Source organism: Leuresthes tenuis, unplaced genomic scaffold (assembly GCF_036924035.1).
Source record: "Leuresthes tenuis unplaced genomic scaffold, fLeuTen1.0.hap1 SCAF_1, whole genome shotgun sequence".
In the NCBI taxonomy this organism is placed as follows: Eukaryota; Metazoa; Chordata; class Actinopteri; order Atheriniformes; family Atherinopsidae; genus Leuresthes; species Leuresthes tenuis.
Window position 1 is genome coordinate 39,795,959 of NW_027325355.1, and position 24,718 is coordinate 39,820,676.

At 43.6% G+C, this 24,718-nt stretch overlaps 1 protein-coding gene across 1 annotated transcript; it reads right to left on the minus strand.

The window, feature by feature from the left end:
• arhgap1 (Rho GTPase activating protein 1) lies at window positions 1-24,514 on the minus strand. Its single transcript, XM_072379325.1, has 13 exons — window positions 24,418-24,514; window positions 11,728-11,941; window positions 11,299-11,397; window positions 11,079-11,166; window positions 10,441-10,572; window positions 8,853-8,939; window positions 7,663-7,761; window positions 7,205-7,312; window positions 6,683-6,759; window positions 6,532-6,609; window positions 5,061-5,189; window positions 3,117-3,220; window positions 1-2,689 (listed from the first exon to the last, which is right to left on the minus strand). Exons 2-13 carry the CDS (start codon window positions 11,849-11,851, stop codon window positions 2,522-2,524), a joined length of 1,293 nt encoding a protein of 430 aa, XP_072235426.1. The 5' UTR covers window positions 11,852-11,941; window positions 24,418-24,514; the 3' UTR covers window positions 1-2,521.
• Window positions 24,515-24,718: the final 204 nt, after the last annotated feature.

The window sequence follows — 24,718 nt, forward strand, 5'->3', positions numbered from 1 at the left end:
TTTGTTTTACATAGCACTAGTGTTAACAAAAATTGTAGCTACATTGAATTTACAAGGGATTTTAATAGCTCTGAGCTCCCCCAAGACATCAAAACCAAAAGGTTAAAGAGTCAAAGTCACAAGCCAGTCTGTTTGCCTGTGTCAGGTCTGCATTGTACCCTGCTTGTGATTGATGAAAACACTCAATTCCTGTACCACAATTACAGCAACATCATTTGATACACTATTAGAAATGCTTAGCACAGGGTTACAGCTGCACAGCATCTACTGCTTCTTTCTCTCCACCGCTGTGCCGCTCCAAGTCTGTGGTGAATGTGACGCACATTTCTCAACTACGGTGGCCAGAGGATGTACAGCCCTGATACTATGCATTGCTATTCTACAAATATCCTACAAGAATAAATTAATGAATAAGATTCAAATGACTGATAGCAAGCACATGTAATGCTGCAGGACAACCCACTGAAGCATAGGTGTGGTTGTAGAACTCACTGTAGACTTCTGTGTAAAAGCCTCTGTTGTTGGGGATTATCTCTCACTATTAAACCAGAGGACTAGCATCATAAAGACAGCCAAGACACAAAAAAACATTATAGAACTTGGACTAACTCCATTAGTGGCACAACATGAAACAATATATAAGGCAACTAATGACATGAAGAAATGTTACATCACAATAATATCAAGGTTTCTAAGGTGTGCTACATGTAGGAAAATTATAATAAAATGCATTGCCTTCTAAACAACCAGAATGCTCACAAAGGTGATAGCACACCTATGTGAACGATGACAAACCATAACCAACACAAAGACAGTAAGTTTTACTGGAACTATCCCATCATCAGACCTCATGTAATAGAGGCAGCATGTAATAGAGGTGGTGAGAGATCTACTGACTCCACTTGTCTGACAGAGCTTCGCCACTTTGCTCTTATGAGCAGTCACCAGCAACAAATAAACTTCAATACAGCTCCACTTTTTGATGTACACCGATCAATAATTTGCAGGAAACTAAACCAACACACTTGCTACTCTCAAGAGGGTCTTGAGGGACAGACAGAATCACACAGGAAAAAGATAGAAATCTGGCAAGTTCACCTGTTCAGGCTGTTCTCCACCTCTTGCCCAACGGCAGCTGGTGTAGCCTCCAGCGCCCACGCAACCCTGAATTAGATTAAGCGGGTATGGAAAATGGATGGATGGATGGAATGCAGTTCACAACATGAAAGCTACACTTAAACCAGCAGTAGACTCAACACTCGTCTCATTCATATTCACAACCTGGTCTGCTCCTGTTCACTGCTTACTTAAATTACAGCATTTCATAGATTGTCCACACAATTTAGTACCATGTTCACAATTTTTAAGCAAACCTGAGTCTCAAACCTCCATTCTACTCATCTCCCCCTCTCTAGTTCAACATAATCATCCTTCGGGACGTTTGGTAATGTGTGAGGCAATTTCTTTTGGCACTATATAGAAACCGGCAAATAACAGTTATACAGAGAAAAGAAAAGGTCATCTATGTTTAACTAGAAAAAAGATGAGCCAGCCACTGTGTTCAGGCAGGACCAGAGACCGTCTTACATACAGATAAAAACATAAGAAGTAAGGAATGGAAATCATGGAAGTAGAGGGATGATGGAAGATTAAGAGCTAAATCATGCGACAGAACTACATTTTTATTTTTCCTTGCTGCTGCCAGTGTTTGGTGTGTCCAACCCGTCTTCACAGTCGGTCCTGAAAGATCATGTAGTTAGAGCTCTTTGTGGTAGGCCCGATAATCACTCAGTCTGACGTTCAACAGAACGTGATCAGAACAGTGAATATGCTGATTCAGATGTACAGAATACAGATGATGCCATCTTCCTCCCAGCTATGTTGTGATGTACAACACAATACAATTTAAAGAATTTGGCAGCAATATAAATCTAACAAAATCAGGAAATAAGGAAATTATTAGTCCTGCTTACTTAATAATGTATTAATCTAAACTTATTAAACAGCCCAAACTGACTGGACTGACAAAAAAACTGACTTCTCCACTGTTTCAAGTAACAGTCGTTGAATTGATGCCTTCATATTCTGGACCCAGTGCTGAAGGACAGTAACTGCAACTAACTATCAGCTGCTGTACTTTGTACCATGGATCATTTGCTGCAATCTAACACATACTCCATATCCTTCCACTTCCATTCACACCAAGAGTCTCATGAAATCAGAAATGTGGAGGCTGGGTGCAGTAAAGTTGACTTGTCATAACAACACATTCCTAATGGGTGACTCAGAGAGGAATGACTGGAGAGATAAAATGACATGCAATTGGTCCATAGTATCATTTTTTAAAAACTTTGTGGTGTTTTAATCAAAAAGCAGACAAATATGGCTGCTACTGGTACTGAAGTACCTTCCTAATTGGTTAAGAGTTTAAGGTGAGCTTAGGTCTAAATGCTGCAGGGGAGTGAGGTTTCATTGCCAGTGTGTGGACTGGAAGAAAGACCTCTAGGTGAAGTGGTGATGATTAAGTAAAGACCAGATGCTGCTGGTCCAGCAGGGTCCGGGTAAAGTTGTTAATTGGCCCAATGGCACTGAGTGACATGGCATTGTCTCGCCCCCAGAGAAGGTTAGGGCCAAACACCACTGCCAGGTTACTGTTGGTCATCTTATTCACCTCACTGTTGGCTGACACCTGAAAACCAAAAGAAAGAAACACAAACGACGGTGTTGGAAAGGGACTACGGGCTTAAATTTGTCTAAAAAATAACTGCAAATGCACAGAGGGTGATCTACAAATATGCCTCGAGTTGCTCCGGTGTTTTGCTATCCACAAATACAAATTTCCTATTTGTAACTTGTGTGTTGGTTTTTACGTGGATTTGTAAATATATCATTTTCCATTTGTAAAACTGAAAATTCTGTTGGTGAATCCTGACTCAGCATTTGTGGATCACCAATCACGTATTTTTGAGACATTGTTTCTGCAAATCCACGCAGATCCACAACCAAATAGCTCGTGATTCACAAAGCAACATTCCAGTAGATGGCGCTGTTGTTCACTGATAAGAAAGAAGATGCTGATTAGCAGTAACGACATTGAGGTGGTTTGACATCAGTACCTGTGCCAGGAATGTGATGAGGTATCGCAGTGATGTATAATTTTCTTCTGGGAGTGACTCTAACAGTGTTTTCATTACTTCCACCTGGTTGTCGCTGGATACAGCTGAGGGACATCAAACACAAACATTACTGGTAATTACAGCTCACAGAATCAAGAACATGCACATTAAGTCATCAATGAATACACAGAGGTTCACATAAATACATGTTACCAAAAGAAATTCACAGCAAAGAAAATAATAATAATAAGAAGAAGAATGAATTCTTAGCTCATTAGAAACTTTATTTGGCTTCACTAACCAGGAAATCAGAAACATCCACTTATCTCTAATTTTCCCTTGCAGTCAAAATAACTTTAAAGTTACCTCTCTACTCAACAACCCCCATCACAAATCTGCCTTTGGCAACATTCACACCCTAAAGCCAACCAGGCAAACAAATTTCTTTTCGATGTCTTATCAGCTAGAATATACAAAGAGCCTTGACAAGCCTCGACTTTTTTCATTCCACAAAAGGACTCTTTTCAATAAGACAAATGAAAGTTTTTTCATTAATCCATTTTCATGCGATTATGTGTGTAAATTTGTGTTAACACAGTATAAGACAACATGCATTTTTCTTTACTCATATAGGCCTAAAAGTGCTAAATTTACAGGCACTTTTCATTGTTTTTCTTTATAGCTCTATATACATACATAACCCATGCAATCTAACATGGTCTCTATCATTTGTCTTGATCACATAAGAATTCTTGTGATAGTTGTGGTTAAACTCGTTCTTCATATTACAAATGGTTGTTTATTTCTATTTTTTTTTTAAGAACACTGAATGAGAAAGTGTTTCAAGACAAGGGAATGGTGAAATAAATGCATTTCAATTTCCATTTAATAGTAGAATTAAACTTGGAACCTAATCATTTACACTTGCAGACAAAAGCGATAAAGTTCGGATCATCCTCACTGTCAGTTTGAGAAAGTGAGAATTGAAGATTAAAAGAATTACGAATTGTAATGAAGAATAACCAAGATTATGTCTTTTGTCTTGTTCATTTTGGCACCTGTCTTTTGTTACTCATGTTTCATGTGCCTTATCTTTGTTGCTGTGCCTTGTATTACTTAGTACACAAAGTGATTTTTGCTCGACCAAAATATGTTTCATCTCACAAGTTTTTCAAATTCTTTAAAAAAAATGTTTTTATTACTGTTAGCTAGTTCATTCTTAAGGCTTCCAGGTGCAGGACCAGGACATAGATGCTGCAGGAGCTAACTGATGGCAACCAATTGAGGGACTAGCCAACTCAAAAGGAGATCAGCAACTGGTCAACTGGAGGGGAGATTTATAGTTAACAGGCCAGAGACTAGTCCACCAGATGTTGGCAGTCCAAGATGTTTGGCTTGACCGCAGTTCTTTATCTTAAGTTTATCTTGGGAATACCAGACAAACTCTGGATGGCCTTCAACTTCTTTCTTTTCTTAGCGGTCTCGACTATAATCTTCCATGGTCAAACACACGAGGCAAGTAGATAAAACACACCAACACACATAAGACAAATAGTTTTTCCAAATAAGGTAGAAATCCAGCTATAAGCAAGACTAAAAGCCATGACATACCATGAGAGGCTTATGGTGGATACAAGTTGCAGATAAAAAAAAAATTAAATGCAGATATAATGGTGGGAATTTACGGCCAGTCTCTCGGAGACTGTAGAAGAAAAGTCTGTAGGAACTACCACATTGTGGTTAAAGGAAAATGTGCATGTACAACACGTCCAGCATTACTTTCAATGAGTACAAGCTGGACTTTTAAATTTGTCTACAGACAAGTAAAAATGACATTTTTACAAAAATCATAAAATACCTTATAAGATATTGCTGTTGGACCAAAAAGTCAATCTTACATTAAAAGTAAATGTCCAGAACCTCGCCAATTCTTTTTAAACTTACAAGTGAAATTGACAATGTCATTGTAGAGCTGGTAGGTCAGCAGAGGCTCAGGTAGTTCCCTAAGGAAGGTCTTCAGAATCACAGCAGCCAGGTGGACGTCTTCCATCTCTCTGAAATTCATTGTTGCACCTGAATAGCACACAAATGTAGGAAAGTTTTTTTCTAGTTCCATCATACTGTGACTGATTTGCCATCTTTCATCGAGAGAAAAGAATTATGACCAAAAAATTGGGGGCATTACGAAACCTATCCTATACATGCTACATCGGGCATATGCTTATGTGCCTGGTTCATATGTGAGAAACATGTTATTTGACTTCTCCAGTGCCTTCAACACCATACAGCCTCTCATACTGAAGACAAGCTTCTAGGTATGGGTGTGGCCCCCTCCCTGACATTGTGGATTATAGACTATCTGACTGCCAGACCACAGTATATCAGGATGGGGAGATGTGTTTCTGAAACACTAGAATGCAGTACTGGGGCTCCGCAGGGTACTGTTTTGGCTCCTTTTCTTTTCACCCTGTACACATCAGACTTCAGGTACAACTCACAGTCCTGCCACATACAGAAGTATTCTGATGATACGGCTGTTGTGGCATGTGAGAAGGAGTACAGGGACCTTGTGGAGTCCTTCTATGACTGGACCAAAACCAACTTTTTGCTCCTGAACACTACCAAGACCAAAGAGCTGGTGGCGGACTTCAGGAGTTCTAAAACTCCATGCCAGTCAGTCTGCATTGATGGAGGGGAGATAGAGACTGTTCAGACCTGCAAATACCTGGCGGTGGTGCTGGATAATAAACTGGAGTGGTCTGCCAACATAGAAGCAGTGTACAAGAGGGGCCTGAGCCGTGTCTTCTTCCTGAGACGGCTCAGGTCCTTCAATGTCTGCAGTGACAGTAGGCAGAAGGCTAGACCCTCTCAGTGCTGTGCTGGAGCAACAGATGAGGAGGAAACTGTATTCTGTTGGAGAACAATAAACATCCTCTCCACAGCATCCTGGCAGGTCAGAGCAGGTTAGGACTGAGAGGTTCAGGAGGTCCTTTGTCCCCACAGCCATAAGGCTTTTTAACAGTGACTGCTGACATGTTTTTCCTCAACTTTATTTATTTATCATTATGATATATAATAATTGTAAATATTTTTTTTCTAAAAAGGAAAAAAAAATAATTTCCCCCACTGGGGGAAGAATAAAGTGTTTTTCTGTTCTATTCTATTCTATTCTATTCTATTCTACTTAACTGTGTTGACTCAAGTCTCCAAGAAAACCAACAACAAAAAAATTATTCAACCAAAGCAATAGTTACATTGTCTTACAGATTACTATCATGAACTCTTTGGTTGGTTATGACTTTTGCAAAGAACAGGACCACTGTCCCATATTGAGGTGGGGCGGGCTTGACTGTGTCACTGAGTAACACATAAGAATGAGGTAGTGCAACTTCATAAACTGGAGCGTTGATCATACCCGAGTTGTACTTGAGCTGGACCTCCTTCACCAGCGTCACGTTGGCAGACCGCCTGAAGATCCCCTCAATCTCCAAACCTGACACAGACAAACATGAGCTTAATGAATGAGCTAAAGTGAGAGTTTCTTGCGTGCTTCATGTTTGTATTACCTTGTTCTGAAAGGAAGCTAATGGTATCTTTCATCACCACAGGGACTGGATCATCATCTGGGTTCCTCTGTCTCAGCCTGAGACACAAAGCAAACACACACACACACACACACACACACACACACACACACACACACACACACACACACACACACACACACACACACACACACACACACACACACACACACACACACACACACACACACACACACACACACACACACACACACACACACACACACACACACACACACACACACACACACACACACACACACACACACACACACACACACACACACACACACACACACACACACACACACACACACACACACACACACACACACACACACACACACACACACACACACACACACACACACACACACACAAAAACAATAGGCTTGGACCAAGGAGTTCCAGCATTTTCTTGCTCTTTCATGTATAAAGAATGGAATGGTTGTGGTCTACCACAACAAAGTCCAACTGATAGAAAAACAGGAGATTGTTACTTACACTGTAAGTGAAACCCCAAACACTTGGTTGGGAAGGGGGGGGCTATGAGGAGGAGACATGGGAGGCTGAGCGCTTGGTTTCAAAGATGCTCTCAATTTGTTGTCATACCTAATGCAGACAATGTTAGATCATCAGCTGCTGTGAATTTTAGAAGTAAACGTATGAATTCTAAACATTAACAGAAGTATTAAACAGTTTGGTCTGCAGGAGACTAAAAATGTTTGGTCTAAAATCATTTCGAATTCTAAATGTATTTGAACAAGAAGAAGAAGAGAAAATCCTTTAAATGAATGCATTACAAACAGGACTGGCACCAGAACATTTAAAAAGATGTTCAGGGTGTTGAAGATGTCAACAGGAGAATGCAATAGGGAATCAAATGAAAACATCAATTGTGTATCATTTCAAACTGTATTTCTGGGAAAAAAAAAAGTCAGGAGTGTGATATCTGCTCTTACTCTCTGACACGCGCAGGAATCAGCAGCTGGTCACACTTGACCACATCCTCCAGTTCACTCAGATAGCTCACATAATTAATCTTCCTGCCAAACTTAAAACTAAAACAAAGAGAGACACAGTCAGCTTCAAAGTGTTCTTCTTTGGCCATTTCCCAATTTGTTGTATATGCATTCTGGGATCAACTAATAATGAGAATACTGCCAAACACTGGTATGAAACCAGCAAGAGTTACATTTTTTCTATTTCTCTAGCATCACTGCGGTAAATTTAAAATATAAACTAAGAAAGTAATAAATAAAACGCAACATATATTGTTATACACAGCCAGTAACATTGATTTTCACCAGCAGAGGGCAGTGTTATCTTAAATGTTGACCAAAAGACATGAGTGCTTTATATTTTTCTTATCTTTTTATTTTCTTCCCAGTGAAACTCATAACTGCTGACTATACATTTATAGTAGTCATTGTTCAAAATAAAAAAGGTATTTGACCAGAGTATTATTGCAGAATAATGTATAGGATCATTTATTGTAAAACTGTGCTGTATGCTTATGGCCCAGACAACATAAAGAAGTTTCATATATATAAATATATTAGGTAGCATTCAAATATTTAGCTTAAATATTTCAAGGTCCAACCACTGTTAGGTGTGGTTTTGTATGTTGTATGTGTTAAAAGATGAATGGTGGGGAGACACTTTGAATGTGGCTGCAAGGCCTAAAATGCCTGTCAACATGTGTTTGGTGTATGTTTATTGAGGAAATATCTGAACTAGACTCTGATCTTGTGCATTCTGAATTTCAACCACACAAAGTGTCAGAACTGTAGTGCCTGCTTAAGTTTAGAAATTTGTTGCACACACCAACATTTTGCCATCATTGAGCTAAAACCCATGGAGTTTGCTTAAACTATTGGTCTTATTTCAACCATAAAAAGTGGAATAGCAGTAGTCTATAATCTAAATTCATAAAAGTTCTATTCGAATTGGAGATAACATTCTCCCAAAGTTGACTTTTGCTTGAAGTGAAAAGTCTAAAACTGCTAAATTTTATCCTGTATTTTTGTGCCAATCCATGGTTAGGTTAGGTTTTCTGTAAAATGCAATGTGTAATGCTAGTAAAAGACGACTACATTTGGAACACTTCCTTATAAAATCACTTTTGATCATTTGTATATAAAAAGAGAACCTGATAATTGGTTTGAAGAGGATCAGTAAAGTCTTAATGAACATGGTTGGGTGGACGATGTAGAGGGCCTTTATGTTCTTCTTATACCTGGAAACACAAACAATGGATTTAGTGATACATGGATATGTTTGCAAATGATAAAAATCTATGGTGCAGTTGTGTATTGGTGTGTTTTGGATGGTGTTTTGGATGGGTGTCCCCCTTCCATCTTCCACTGGCTCCTGGGGTGTGATCGGGCTCAGCTCGAAGAAGAATCAGGAAACCAGGTCCCGTGGGTCCACCACTTGTAAGTAGTAAATTCGAGGTCGGGTGCCTTATGAGTTGGGTGACAGGCAAAGGCAGGGGTATTCCCGGCAATGCAAGCTGACTCTTGAAACATCACTTTGCTGGCGGGGAAAGAGTCTGAGCTGGTGTGTGAGGTAGAGCAATACCAGCTGCATATAGTTTGACTCACCTACAGTCAGGACACCCTCTCTACCTTTAAGATTAGGCTTAAAACTTTCCTTTTTGATAAAGCTTATAGTTAGGGATGGCTCAGGTAATCCTGAAACATCCCATAGTTAAGCTGCTATAGGCTTAGACTGCTGGGGGACCTCATCTGTCCCACCTTTCCTCACTTTGCTCTCTTTTTCCCCCTGTTTAATTTCTCAAATGATTTTATGTACATGTGACATTATTGTGGTTATTAACTTGTGTTTCCCTGTTCCAACAGATATCCTTTGAATGGTGTTATGGTGTTTTTCCACCCTCTTTTCCCTCTTTTCTGTCTTCTCAAACCCCAGCTGGTCGAGGCGGATGGCCACCCTTCCTGAGTCTGGTTCTGCCAGAGGTTTCTTCCTGAGTCTGGTTCTGCCAGAGGTTTCTTCCTGAGTCTGGTTCTGCCAGAGGTTTCTTCCTGAGTCTGGTTCTGCCAGAGGTTTCTTCCTGTTAAAGGGAGTCTTTCCATTTCACAGTCGCCACAGGCACGCTCAGGACGGGAGATTGGACTGAAGACAAGTTTCGGTGCAATCTGTTGGTTTCCTTAGCTAGGATATTATTTTTTGAATTGGCTCTATATGAATGAATTGGATTATTTTGAAATGAATTAATTGGACTTCCTTGGATTATGATTACAATGAATTGAACTCCAACTGGCTTGAATTGGACTATATTATTTAAGTGCCCTGAGATGATGTTTGTTATCAATTGGCGCTATACAAATAAAAATTGAACCTCCACACACCACCATCAGTTCTGAAACCAAACTCCTGGACAGGGACTGGACTCCCTCATACTCTGAAGTTTCCCAGGGGAGAGGCGTCGGGCAGGTGTGGGGTTCTTACAGCACCTCCATGATGGAGTTCACCCCGGTGAGTGAGAGGGTTGCTTCACTGCGGCTGCAGCAGGATATTTTCCGGGCACATCCAACTGGGAGGGACCCCCGGGGCAGACCCAGAACTCGCTGTACATTGGCCTGGGAACATGTGGATTTCCCCAGGAGCAGCTGGGAAGTGTTGCTGAGGATGTCTTGGTGTCTCTCCTCAACCTGTGGCCTCTGTGACCCGACTTTAGATAAGCAGAAGACAGTGAATGGAAGGATGGAACTTACTTTCTGTCAAATTCCCTGTATGCATCTCGAAGCCAGCTGAGAGATGGTTTATTTTCACTGGTCAGCCCATGATGGAAATAGATCAGAGTATAGTCACTTTCTACATACTGATCCAGCGTTCCTTTAAGATACCTGCAAAATATAAATTCATTTTGTCATCATTAAAGGTGTAATAATGCATATCCACAGTGCTGCAGCATGGCCTAGGGTTGCAGAGAAACACACTCTCAAGCTTCTGCAGTATTACAGGAACTTTCAAAGTAGCAAAAAAAGAAAGAGTAAATAAAAAAAAAAAAAAAGAGGAACAACTACTTCCCCTCAGGACTTCTGAAAAACACGTTCTCGTGATTAGTGTCGATTCATACTGATGAGCTCTGGTTAAAAAAAAAGAAAAGGCATGAATGAGGTAACTATCCCTTCTTCAAATCCCCTTTCTACAGACAGACATCTAATAACTCTATAAATATATAAAAAAAAAAAGGAGATTGTCAGATTTGATCCAGGAGATGTGAATAAGGTTGGGTGAAAAAAAATGAAGAGACGATGAAGATTAACATAAATCATCTATTTCTAATACAAAGATGTGATATAATGAACAGTTTCACCTTTTAATTTGGTAAAGGTGTTTTACTACTTACATCAACAGCTTGTGATGGTCAAGTTGGTGGTGTGGAGGCATTCTGCAGGCATTAAACACGATCACCTTCCTGCCAAAGTTATCATCACCTACAGATAGGAATTCAACATCAAAATTATTAAGACACTGTACTTTGACGGAAGAAGCCATCCCATTTTATCTGAAGATAAAAATAAATGAAAGAAAAGAAACAAGCAGGTGTTTGTTACAGCAGAACTGACCTGCCACTTCAATGATCTGATGCCTTGCAATGTCATAAAAAGGATGGTCCCAGGGCAGGTGGGGTGATCCAGCATCAAAGCATTGGGAAACATCTGTCTCTGAAACGTTCAAGCACACAACAACCAATACATAAATACAAGTGATCAAACTGCCATAAATACATATCTTACAAATACATTTTTATTGTCACCGTTTGAATGTTTTAAACTGCATTGGTATAATTAGCCAAGTCTGGACAAAGACTGTGTGACAGGGTGTGCTTCTATTTTCCATAAACCATGGGTTTATGGTCTGTTTATCAACAACAAAAAGGTCATTCTGGCCTCTGTGTACATGCGCTGTGTATTTTATGAAGTTACGGTTTTTGGGGAGAAAAGGGTCTCCACTCTACATGTAAACATGTGCTAGAATAAGTAAACCCCTCTCACCTGACTTGCTGAGTGTGGGCTCATCAGTGGGCCACTGCTGGTCCTCTATGGTGGCCAGCTTCAGCTGTCCGAGCTGTGCGGTTGGAGGGTCTTCCCCCAAATCTACCAGCAGCTCAGAAGACATGACACACACACTGCAGAGTGGTGTTAAACGCACCCTCTCTCACACAAACGGCTCAGTGACGTTTAAGACACACACCCACAAAGCCGGAGCCTGCAGGAGACAGAGACACTTGGGGTCAGCCGGACTTCTGCACGCGTAACACAGACTAAAGCTTCAGATCTGGTCTAAAAATGCTACACATTTGAATATTTCTTCAATATCGTTGTCATTCAGAGATAGTCTCCCTTAAGCTAACATTTTTAGGCCGTTTGCAACACTCTCTCCTCTACTCCACTCCTCTTCCCATGGCTGCAGACACACTGTAATGTGCTGTAATGAGCTCTGTGATGAAGATGAAGATGAAGATGCACACTCACAGCTGGAACAGGGACAAGATGTATACGATGGAAGAGAAAATTGCATGCGAGGGTCTTTGATTACCAGTTTTGCAATCATATCATTTTCACTTGTATTCAATGCTAACAATCAAGTGGAAAGCTACGAACAAGCCAACAGAAAATAGTATGAGCAGCAACTCTGACCAGCAGCCACACTAACACACCGGTAACAGTTGCATTTAGACATAGTGTCACTCAGACATCTACTCATACTTTATAAGAAAACTGGCTTAAAAAGCTTAATTCTGGAACAAATGTGTCACATTTACATTTTCATGTGCTGGGCCTCTGGAACATCTCTGGAAAATATCAGGGCTGCAGCGAATGTGTGAAAATGACTCAAGACACACGGCAAATCTGATCCCACAAACACAAGGTGGACCTGTTCGCTTGACTTTAATTCAGAAGGGATGCTAAACTGTTTCTCTTACTTTCTTCAGAATTAACTTTCCTTCTGCTTGCACCAGAATGGGACCATATTCAAAATCAAAGCCATGTCGACCATGTTGACAGATGGTTTCCAGATTTCTCCATAATTTGTAAGTAACAACAAGAACTCTGATATCTACCCAACGTTACAGGGTCAGTCCATCCAAAACACTAGTGTACAGTGTCATATTGCTGGGTTAAATAGAAGAAGATGTTCCATGTCAGCTTGACAGAATGAAGCTTTTTGGATCTTAGTTTTAACTTTAACTTGGATTCACATATCGGGTTAAATTAACAAGGAAAACTGACATTAACCAATGACTCACAACACAGCTGTGTGGGGGATGATTTATCTACATAACACATTAACGGCCATTTTGACAGACATTAAGAACTCTCAGAGTGACAGCTTTCAAAGACAAATGAATCCCTTTGTTACAGGTTGGGTAAGCAAGACCAGACTGAATTACCTTTATTTCTAGTATTTCTTCCATTAAGAGCAAATGTGACTGATCTGAGAAATAACTGTCATAATATGACACAGCATGGTCCTTTAGGGGGAGACATTTCAGCAACACAAGAAGGGAGGTTCTCAAAGTTTAGAGCAAAATTAAATTAGCGTCGATCTCGCAGATTTCACATTTTCTGCCGATCCATGGATAGACCAAATGGCTTGATGCACAAACGAAGCATCTGGCCATCTGTCAGGACACACAGCCATTTATTTACTGCCAAACAGAGTGCATGTGGGGAAGGATGAGAGGACCTGATGGGAGCTGTGATTGGGGGTGTTATTCAATTTCAGTTTGATTCAATTCAGGTCTGTTACCATAGCAACAAATCACTTCAAAGATACAGTCCAACTCAAGCCAATAATAATCCCATTCATTGCAATGCATTCATAATCCAATTCAATCACATTCAGTCAATTCCAAAAGAGTCCACTTCATACAAAGCCAATTCATTTTCAGAAGCCAACATCAGTATTTCTCTTTGATTCAGCGCCCTGTTCTCAGTATGCACAAACACCAACTCAACTTCAGGTTCAATGGGTTTAACCGTAGTCTCTGGCGTGCACGCAGCAGACTGGCAGCTGATAAGAACGTTAACGTGAAATATGAAGGCTTTATGCAGCTTTTCTAATCATGTGTAACGGAAATACTGGACGAATACAGCTAAATAGTGCATTCTTACTTATACTCATTGACAGTGTAACGCGATTATAATTGAGCAATGAAGCAAACCGTCACATCGTTCTGCCGTAGGAGATTACCCTGAACCTTTCAGGAGGAGCTGGGAGAGCTGAACCTTTCAGGAGGAGCAGGGAGAGCTGAACCTTTCAGGAGGAGAAGGGAGAGCTGAACCTTTCAGGAGGAGAAGGGAGAGCTGAACCTTTCAGGAGGAGAAGGGAGAGCTGAACCTTTCAGGAGGAGAAGGGAGAGCTGAACCTTTCAGGAGGAGCAGGGAGAGCTGAACCTTTCAGGAGGAGCAGGGAGAGCTGAACCTTTCAGGAGGAGCAGGGAGAGCTGAACCTTTCAGGAGGAGCAGGGAGAGCTGAACCTTTCAGGAGGAGAAGGGAGAGCTGAACCTTTCAGGAGGAGCAGGGAGAGCTGAACCTTTCAGGAGGAGCAGGGAGAGCTGAACCTTTCAGGAGGAGCAGGGAGAGCTGAACCTTTCAGGAGGAGCAGGGAGAGCTGAACCTTTCAGGAGGAGCAGGGAGAGCTGAACCTTTCAGGAGGAGAAGGGAGAGCTGAACCTTTCAGGAGGAGCTGGGAGAGCTGAACCTTTCAGGAGGAGCTGGGAGAGCTGAACCTTTCAGGAGGAGCTGGGAGAGCTGAACCTTTCAGGAGGAGCAGGGAGAGCTGAACCTTTCAGGAGGAGCAGGGAGAGCTGAACCTTTCAGGAGGAGCAGGGAGAGCTGAACCTTTCAGGAGGAGCAGGGAGAGCTGAACCTTTCAGGAGGAGAAGGGAGAGCTGAACCTTTCAGGAGGAGCTGGGAGAGCTGAACCTTTCAGGAGGAGCTGGGAGAGCTGAACCTTTCAGGAGGAGCTGGGAGAGCTGAACCTTTCAGGAGGAGCTGGGAGAGCTGAACCTTTCGGGAGGAGCTGGGAGAGCTGAACCTTTCAGGAGGAGAAGGGAGAGCTGAACCTTTCAGGAGGAGAAGGGAGAGCTGAACCTTTCAGGAGGAGAAGGGAGAGCTGAACCTTTCAGGAGGAGCTGGGAGAGCTGAACCTTTCAGGAGGAGCAGGGAGAGCTGAACCTTTCAGGAGGAGCTGGGAGAGCTGAACCTTTCAGGAGGAGCAGGGAGAGCTGAACCTTTCAGGAGGAGAAGGGAGAGCTGAACCTTTCAGGAGGAGAAGGGAGAGCTGAACCTTTCAGGAGGAGCTGGGAGAGCTGAACCTTTCAGGAGGAGCTGGGAGAGCTGAACCTTTCAGGAGGAGCAGGGAGAGCTGAACCTTTCAGGAGGAGCTGGGAGAGCTGAACCTTTCAGGAGGAGAAGGGAGAGCTGAACCTTTCAGGAGGAGAAGGGAGAGCTGAACCTTTCAGGAGGAGAAGGGAGAGCTGAACCTTTCAGAGGAGCAGGGAGAGCTGAACCTTTCAGAGGAGCTGGGAGAGCTGAACCTTTCAGAGGAGCTGGGAGAGCTGAACCTTTCAGAGGAGCAGGGAGAGCTGAACCTTTCAGGAGGAGAAGGGAGAGCTGAACCTTTCAGGAGGAGAAGGGAGAGCTGAACCTTTCAGGAGGAGAAGGGAGAGCTGAACCTTTCAGGAGGAGAAGGGAGAGCTGAACCTTTCAGGAGGAGAAGGGAGAGCTGAACCTTTCAGGAGGAGAAGGGAGAGCTGAACCTTTCAGGAGGAGCTGGGAGAGCTGAACCTTTCAGGAGGAGAAGGGAGAGCTGAACCTTTCAGGAGGAGAAGGGAGAGCTGAACCTTTCAGGAGGAGCAGGGAGAGCTGAACCTTTCAGGAGGAGCTGGGAGAGCTGAACCTTTCAGAGGAGCAGGGAGAGCTGAACCTTTCAGGAGGAGCTGGGAGAGCTGAACCTTTCAGGAGGAGCTGGGAGAGCTGAACCTTTCAGGAGGAGCTGGGAGAGCTGAACCTTTCAGGAGGAGCTGGGAGAGCTGAACCTTTCAGAGGAGCAGGGAGAGCTGAACCTTTCAGGAGGAGCTGGGAGAGCTGAACCTTTCAGAGGAGCTGGGAGAGCTGAACCTTTCAGAGGAGCTGGGAGAGCTGAACCTTTCAGAGGAGCTGGGAGAGCTGAACCTTTCAGAGGAGCTGGGAGAGCTGAACCTTTCAGGAGGAGAAGGGAGAGCTGAACCTTTCAGAGGAGCAGGGAGAGCTGAACCTTTCAGAGGAGCTGGGAGAGCTGAACCTTTCAGGAGGAGCTGGGAGAGCTGAACCTTTCAGAGGAGCAGGGAGAGCTGAACCTTTCAGGAGGAGAAGGGAGAGCTGAACCTTTCAGGAGGAGAAGGGAGAGCTGAACCTTTCAGGAGGAGAAGGGAGAGCTGAACCTTTCAGGAGGAGAAGGGAGAGCTGAACCTTTCAGGAGGAGAAGGGAGAGCTGAACCTTTCAGGAGGAGAAGGGAGAGCTGAACCTTTCAGGAGGAGCTGGGAGAGCTGAACCTTTCGGAGGAGCAGGGAGAGCTGAACCTTTCAGGAGGAGAAGGGAGAGCTGAACCTTTCAGGAGGAGCAGGGAGAGCTGAACCTTTCAGGAGGAGCTGGGAGAGCTGAACCTTTCAGAGGAGCAGGGAGAGCTGAACCTTTCAGGAGGAGCTGGGAGAGCTGAACCTTTCAGAGGAGCTGGGAGAGCTGAACCTTTCAGAGGAGCTGGGAGAGCTGAACCTTTCAGAGGAGCTGGGAGAGCTGAACCTTTCAGGAGGAGAAGGGAGAGCTGAACCTTTCAGAGGAGCAGGGAGAGCTGAACCTTTCAGAGGAGCTGGGAGAGCTGAACCTTTCAGAGGAGCTGGGAGAGCTGAACCTTTCAGAGGAGCAGGGAGAGCTGAACCTTTCAGGAGGAGCTGGGAGAGCTGAACCTTTCAGGAGGAGCTGGGAGAGCTGAACCTTTCAGAGGAGCAGGGAGAGCTGAACCTTTCAGGAGGAGCTGGGAGAGCTGAACCTTTCAGAGGAGCTGGGAGAGCTGAACCTTTCAGAGGAGCTGGGAGAGCTGAACCTTTCAGAGGAGCTGGGAGAGCTGAACCTTTCAGGAGGAGAAGGGAGAGCTGAACCTTTCAGAGGAGCAGGGAGAGCTGAACCTTTCAGGAGGAGCTGGGAGAGCTGAACCTTCCAGGAGGAGAAGGGAGAGCTGAACCTTTCAGGAGGAGCTGGGAGAGCTGAACCTTTCAGAGGAGCTGGGAGAGCTGAACCTTTCAGGAAGAGCTGAACCTTTCAGGAGGAGCTGGGAGAGCTGAACCTTTCAGAGGAGCTGGGAGAGCTGAACCTTTCAGGAGGAGCAGGGAGAGCTGAACCTTTCAGGAGGAGCAGGGAGAGCTGAACCTTTCAGGAGGAGCAGGGAGAGCTGAACCTTTCAGAGGAGCAGGGAGAGCTGAACCTTTCAGGAGGAGCAGGGAGAGCTGAACCTTTCAGGAAGAGCTGAACCTTTCAGGAGGAGAAGGGAGAGCTGAACCTTTCAGGAGGAGAAGGGAGAGCTGAACCTTTCAGGAGGAGAAGGGAGAGCTGAACCTTTCAGGAGGAGCAGGGAGAGCTGAACCTTTCAGGAGGAGCAGGGAGAGCTGAACCTTTCAGGAGGAGCAGGGAGAGCTGAACCTTTCAGAGGAGCAGGGAGAGCTGAACCTTTCAGGAGGAGCAGGGAGAGCTGAACCTTTCAGAGGAGCAGGGAGAGCTGAACCTTTCAGAGGAGCAGGGAGAGCTGAACCTTTCAGGAGGAGCAGGGAGAGCTGAACCTTTCAGAGGAGCAGGGAGAGCTGAACCTTTCAGAGGAGCAGGGAGAGCTGAACCTTTCAGGAGGAGCAGGGAGAGCTGAACCTTTCAGGAGGAGCTGGGAGAGCTGAACCTTTCAGAGGAGCAGGGAGAGCTGAACCTTTCAGGAGGAGCAGGGAGAGCTGAACCTTTCAGAGGAGCAGGGAGAGCTGAACCTTTCAGGAGGAGCAGGGAGAGCTGAACCTTTCAGGAGGAGCAGGGAGAGCTGAATCTTTCAGGAGGAGCAGGGAGAGCTGAACCTTTCAGGAGGAGAAGGGAGAGCTGAACCTTTCAGAGGAGCAGGGAGAGCTGAACCTTTCAGGAGGAGCTGGGAGAGCTGAACCTTTCAGAGGAGCTGGGAGAGCTGAACCTTTCAGGAGGAGAAGGGAGAGCTGAACCTTTCAGGAGGAGAAGGGAGAGCTGAACCTTTCGGGAGGAGCTGGGAGAGCTGAACCTTTCAGGAGGAGCTGGGAGAGCTGAACCTTTCAGAGGAGCAGGGAGAGCTGAGCCTTTCAGAGGAGCAGGGAGAGCTGAACCTTTCAGGAGGAGCAGGGAGAGCTGAGCCTTTCAGAGGAGCAGGGAGAGCTGAACCTTTCAGAGGAGCAGGGAGAGCTGAACCTTTCCGGTTGGTCAAGTATTCTTAGCATTTTATGTCCACCTTTCAGTCTCAGTCAACTCAAGTTTATTACTCAAAATAGTTCTTAAAATCTTTTAACTTAGAGTTGTACCACAGGAACTGTTCATGCAGACAACATTCAAACGTACACAGCATGCAATGTGAGCTGTGGCGGTAGGACCAGTTCCAGAAAAGCAGACTGTTCAGATTGTGCCAGAAAGTGAAAAAAACTTTACTAAGTGAAATTATACTGCTGCAGTTTTATCAAACTTTTTTGTTGTTAGGGAAAGGCGGTAGAATCAGACCAAAAAATTTGAAAGATCCACAAAAACCCATAAAAGTGCGTACGAAGGACAGATTGCCTTGTTTTCAGCGCTGCTTTGAAGGCCTGTGTCCTCGGCTGAGACTGGCAGCAGGCTTAAAGACGCGTTTAAGAGCACTAAAACATTCGTCTCAGATTGTTTCACAGCAGTTATGCCTCCCTGCACAAAGAAAAACACCCAGAAAAGTGTGCAACTGACTGCACTGCAGGCTCAGTGTGGCGGTGTGAAGACTCTGCTGAGAACTAACAGGATGGAGTGACGCCTTCCGTTTGCCTCAGACCTCAGTGCAAACCCGACAGAGCAAAAGCTGAAATGATCCTTTAGCCCCAAGGAAAAAGAAACCCACGACTTTGCTGGTCGAAGTGCACAATTAATGAGCTCATTTTGACATTGGCTTATTTTCTTCAGGGTTTTTTTTAAATAACTCAGGCTTCTCACGAGTAAGGGACAATATCACTTTAGTCTCAGATGATTCTGCTCAAAGCCAATAGGACTGCACAACATATCGCAGGACCAACGTGTGAAATATCCCACGAGCACCTTTAATGAACAGCCAATGTATTAATGAACAGATCTGAAAACGAGGGCTGCATTCCACTGAGAGGAGAATGTTCTCACAACCAGCCGGCATGCACGCTTCAAGTCAAAGTACTCGTGAAAATCACTGGGGGATTATTCAACCATATTGACTTTTGTCATTTTTGAGTTGGGGATGGAACCTGTGACTCTCCCAATGAAAGACAACAACTCTACCTCCTCCTGAGCAGCAGTTGATTTCTCTAAATGGTAAATGGTAAATGGACTTGTACTTGTATAGTGCTTTTCTCAAAGCGCTACCACTCAAAGCGCTACCATTGGCAACAGAGAAATGTTTCATCTTTGTTTAGCTGCATGGATAATTAACCATCTGGAACCAAAGGTTCTGGTATTTCAGGAAGGTTCCTGGTGTGGAGACACGGCTGAGCATGGCTGTGTTTACAAAGAAAAAATGCGTGTCCTAATGAGGGTCGATGTTCAGCCCTTTTAAGGCTTTCCTCTCTTCTGTGACGACTGTGAGTGTGTATCCAAACAGTGCCTCCAGCGGCTCCAACAACACTCAGTGAACCTGAAACAGTAGCATACTGGAACTGCATCCGATTAATGAATGCATCTCCCTTCCTTTTCTGACTTATCAACTATGTCCCCATTTATATCTACGCCCTCTTATCTCCCAACCCCCACGCTTTCTCTTACACACACACACACACACGGCTTCTACTCTCTCTCTGCAATGTGATGTTATGCTGGCTGACAGCATGTTGCTTTAAATAAATATTGCTTCTAACCAAGAGTCAGCCTATTCCTGCTGAGCGAACACACGCAGTGAAAAGCGACTGGAAGCACTCAACTGGACTGTTGCTCAACATCTCAGAGTCCGTCGGCAGTACGCTGGGTAGGATTGTTAATGATACAGACATTAGGAAGTTCCTCTTTTCCTTCTTTGTGTGTTCCTGACAGCAATCCCTCTGTTTCCACAGCAGGTCAGTGTAGGCCACAGCAGAGGACCACCTGACTCGGAGCGAATTTCTACACGATTTAGCTCTTCAAGTCATTCCTCAGAAGTGAAGCGGGTAAGAACCAGCACCAGATGTCCTGAGGACACTGTGGTTGAGAAGAGTGCTTTTCTCTCTACGTTCTGTCTTATGTCATACTTGCTTTCAGCATGTTAGCCTTCTTAGAATACTGGATAGTGCTACTGATCTTTGGGAAGCACATTTCATACTGAGACCTGCACCACTAAACCCATGATCAGCTGTGAGTGTGAAAAACTGTTGTCTTCCTAACTGTACAATGGACGTTATAGTCTGAACTGAGTGAGTCACATGACAAAAGAACTTTTTATTGTGGCTTGGGATTTGGATCAACTCACACAACATGATGTCCCTATAGAGGAAGTATAGAGAAGAGAGTGTTCCATTAACCCCCCCCCCCATGTCCTAGTCCAGATTCTCTTCCTTACAAAAGCTTCCATCAGGGACCATTTGTCCAATAGTGTTCAAACAAGTTCATCAATTCTTCTAGTACTTTAAATCAACTCTGGCCTCTGAATATTTCAAACCGAAAGCAAGAATAATGGGGACTCGTGTGCAGTGAGGCTGCTCAGCGGCGAGCAGCCTGACGTTTTCAATTGTACTCACAATATTAGCCAGATTATCGGTCAGAAGATTTGACTTGTTCATGCCAGTACGGCAAATAGGCATCAGTCAGAGTCCGTACGTAAACCCCAGAATTACAATCGAGTCAGGTTTGGACCTTTACTGGGCAATTAAACGCCTTGATTTTTTTATGTTTCAGCTCTTTTGGAGATTTGCTGGTGTGCTTGGGAACTCTGTAGTGTTGAAAAACCCAATTCCAGCTAAGCTTTAGCAGTCGGACAGATGCGTTCATGGTCATATTGGGTCGGCACCCAGGTCCGGTAGCTGCAGAACAAGCCCAGACCATCAGCACCTGCTTCACTGAGCTCGTTGCTGATGTCTTTCCTCCTGGGCATGGTGGTAACACACACCTGAATGCTGCAGAGCCTCAGCTGTTGTAAAGAGGAAGTCACACTTGTTTATGATCAATCAACTGCATTTGATTTTTCTTACTTCTTCTTACGGAAGCAGCAACGGTGGAATTTCTTTTCTTTCTTTAAACAGCACGTCTGCATTTTGGCCTTGTTTTCCTTTCATCAGCAAGGACACGATATAATACGTTTCAATTTGCTGTTAATCTTGTTTAGTATTATTAAACATGTTTTGTTTTTTTTATTACCTGTGGATATCTATTGTTATTCATTAGGCTGCATAAACCAAGGGAGATAATGCAGACATAATAACATTATCTATAATATAAGTTAAGAAATAGTCTCTTATTATTAGTAAATTGGTTTACTTTCATGCATAAAAATACAATATTAAACCTACATTTTGAAGTCACATATCAGTTAACCACCACAAATCCCCATTTCAAGTGAACTTTGACAGCAGGAGCTTCAGTTCAAAGCTTTCCCTCGTCGATTTATCTCAGATGCTGACAAAAAATAAAAGCAAACTATGTGCTGGAGCTAAATATTGGTATGGTGAGGAAAGTTTGACCACCCCTGATATTTTCTATAGCGATGTACTGCAGTCCTCACAACAGCAGATCAAATATCGAAATATGTTACAGATATGCTTCCTGGTCCAACCTAATGGGGTTCTCTCTAAAAATATTACAGAAACACACCAGGGGGTGATACACAACACAGAAATACGCATGTGAAAGAGGCTAAAAACACTTGAATTCTTCCTCTTAAATTCCAAAAGCTCACCAGTGGCATATGAGCTCTTTCTACACAAATCTATACAAGTGGGTGCACATGCAACATACCGCTGGAAAGCTACGAGTCCTGTGATTTAATGGAAAGCACTTAATGTTACAGTAAACTCATCAGGATTGCCATCGACAGTCCATCCATTTTCTATACCCACCGAATATAATTCAGGGTCACAGAGGGGCCAAGAGCCAATCCCACCTGCCATTGAGCGAGTGGCAGGGTACACCTGGACAGGTCCAGTGCAGGGCAGCACAGCCGTGCACACTCACACTCACTTCTAGGGTCAATTCGGTGTCACCAGTTAACCTGACATGCATGCATTTGGACGGTGGGAGGAAGTCAGAGTATCCGGAGAGAAGCCTGCTTTTCACAGAGAGAACGTGCAAACCCCACACCCGGGAACCCTCTTCCTGTGAGCCCAACTTCACTCAAAACACACATTATACCGCTCAAGTAATTCACCTATACAGCCTCCTGGCAATCCACTGATCAAGATTTTCCTGACTAATTGGGTTTTTTCTTATTGACAAACAATCGAGTTAAGCGGAGCATTTAAGCCCAAAAATGTTTGTTTGAATTGCCACACATGGATGTTGGATCATTTCAAACTGGCCGGCCGCTACAGAGGCTTTCATGTCGTGTCCATGGGCTACAATAGCTATTAAAAATTCATGTTGCAACAAAGTGCATGCCCTTCTTCTGCTGTGTCTGTTAAAACACAACTCCCACAGTAGAACGAGAGCTTCTGAGCTGTGCTCACAACTGTTCTTTGACTGCAGAAATGAACATAAATCCTGAGAGGGTGGTTTTCAATGAACGATCCAACCCCTGTAAGTTTTAAGGCTACTTTTCACACAACGTAATTTATTCAGAAGCCAAAAGAGTCCTAAAACACCATTGGGATAAGTTCCCTGCTGGTGTGGAGTCACCTCAGGCCCTCAGTGTGGCGCTGGACGGGTTCCATTCTGAATGTGCCCGAGCAATCACATTTGAATCCATCCTGAGTGCATTCACAGCTGTACCTATTGCAGTCAGCTTGTGATCAGATCACCAAAGATGCACGTTATCAGTGGATGTGAGGGTAAGATGCGCACTGGAACCTGGACAGATACGCTTTGATTGAGCAGTGCCAATAAACACTACTGAAGAGATGCGTCTCATTTCACATTCAGTTGAAATAAACGGTTACATTTTGCATATTTTGAACCAGTCAACTCAATATCGGACATGAAGAAGGAAAGCTTGCAATAAACTGTTCAGCCAGCGTGTCAGCATACTTTTGCTCAAGTCAGACTGTGGTCCAAGACATTCACAGTCATCCAATGAACAGCGAAGCACGAGGTGACCTCATCACTCAAACAGTAAAACCAGTCTGATGACTGGCCAATGTCGTCACGTCACCAAAGGTATGACTTTGGGGCAATACCTATTGTGCGATACGATTTAAACCTGCCGTATTAATTACTGAAGCGATAGGTTAATTGAAAATTGACTGAAGCTTTGGTTTAATTCAGCGAGGTTTGATGCAGAACAGTGCTGCAGCTGCTGTTCCACTCAACCAGAAAATCTGCCTGCAAGTGTCAATGTTTGAAGACCGTCCCTGCAAGCATGTGCTGAGCAGTTTAGAAAAGGATCCAGAAGTCGTGCCACCCTGAGGGTTGGGAAGGGGTTCACATGAAAACTGAAATAGATCAAGAAGGTGAATATTTCATGCATTTAACGGGACAAAAACGTCAGATAAGACTGAGGTTAACTGCCAGTCAAGTAACCAAGGTTGTTGTGTTTTTCTTTTTAACATTCGCCTGAAGCTCGTCCCAAGTCAGTCAAAACGGATGAAAAACTCCAGCAGCTTTTTTTTGTTGTAAAAAAAGGTGATTATGACCTAGAATCCCCCACACAACAAAGGTATCATCATCCCTTCTCATTTCCAGTGGATGTAAATCCACAGGCTACATTTTCTGATGACATAACATTTCAAAACACAAATGTCAGAACATTTAAAGAACTTACAACAGAAGTCTAGTGATTATAAAACTGTTACAGATTACGTTTAGAAAAATTAGGCAGGCGACGGAAATACAAAAACTGACAGATCGTTTTCATTCAGAATGCAGTGCTGAAGCTCATCACATAGCTGACAGTTGAATTAGAAAAGTGAAATATCAGATAACTTAGTTCCTTTCCTGTCACTATCAAAGTCAGCGATTTCAGCTGTAGAAAAGCGGCTAACTTAGCCACAACAGCGGACGGATGTTGCAAAGCAACACGCATTAGCAAACTGCTCTGCAAGCTGGCTAATGAAAGCACGCGGGTACATATATGAAAATATTACACTCCAACCCTGTCAGAGAGTTCAAGGTTAAAGTCAATAGATTGTTTGTATGTACGTTTAGCTTAGCTAAACCGTGTCATTGCATTCTACCACATCAACATTATCACCACATATTAGCCCCGTGACAGACAGCAGGGCTCACACAACCAGGAGAGCCTCGCGCGGTCATTGTGCCTCACACTATTTGAATTTGACAAAAACAGCTTCGAAGTCACAATAAAGACAAAGATTTCATTTACCGGACTTGTACAATAGCTCCGAAATTATCCGCTGCGTCTGAGACGTCTGAAGTCGTTGTTTCTCCTGACAGCAACAAACCAGCGTCAACACCTTTTCCGGTTGATTCATTTCAAAGTAAAAGGAGACAATTCTGTTTCTAGTTTACTGTACCTATCAAAATAAATGCAGCCATGATCACAGACTGGATTTGCTCACATGTGCCACCTGGTGGTATTTATGGGAACGACAATTGTAAAATATCACACTTTGTCTTTTCCTGTTTTTCTGTTGCTGTTCTATGGATAACACAAACACGCAATT

Excerpts from the sequence above, each read along its gene's own strand:
- arhgap1 (XM_072379325.1), bottom strand. The coding sequence starts at position 11,851 with ATGTCTTCTGAGCTGCTGGTAGATTTGGGGGAAGACCCTCCAACCGCA. Across the intron at positions 11,398-11,727 it reads GCCCACACTCAGCAAGTCAG|AGACAGATGTTTCCCAATGC; the intron begins GTGAGAGGGGTT and ends TGAACGTTTCAG. Across the intron at positions 2,690-3,116 it reads TCATCACATTCCTGGCACAG|GTGTCAGCCAACAGTGAGGT; the intron begins GTACTGATGTCA and ends TTTGGTTTTCAG.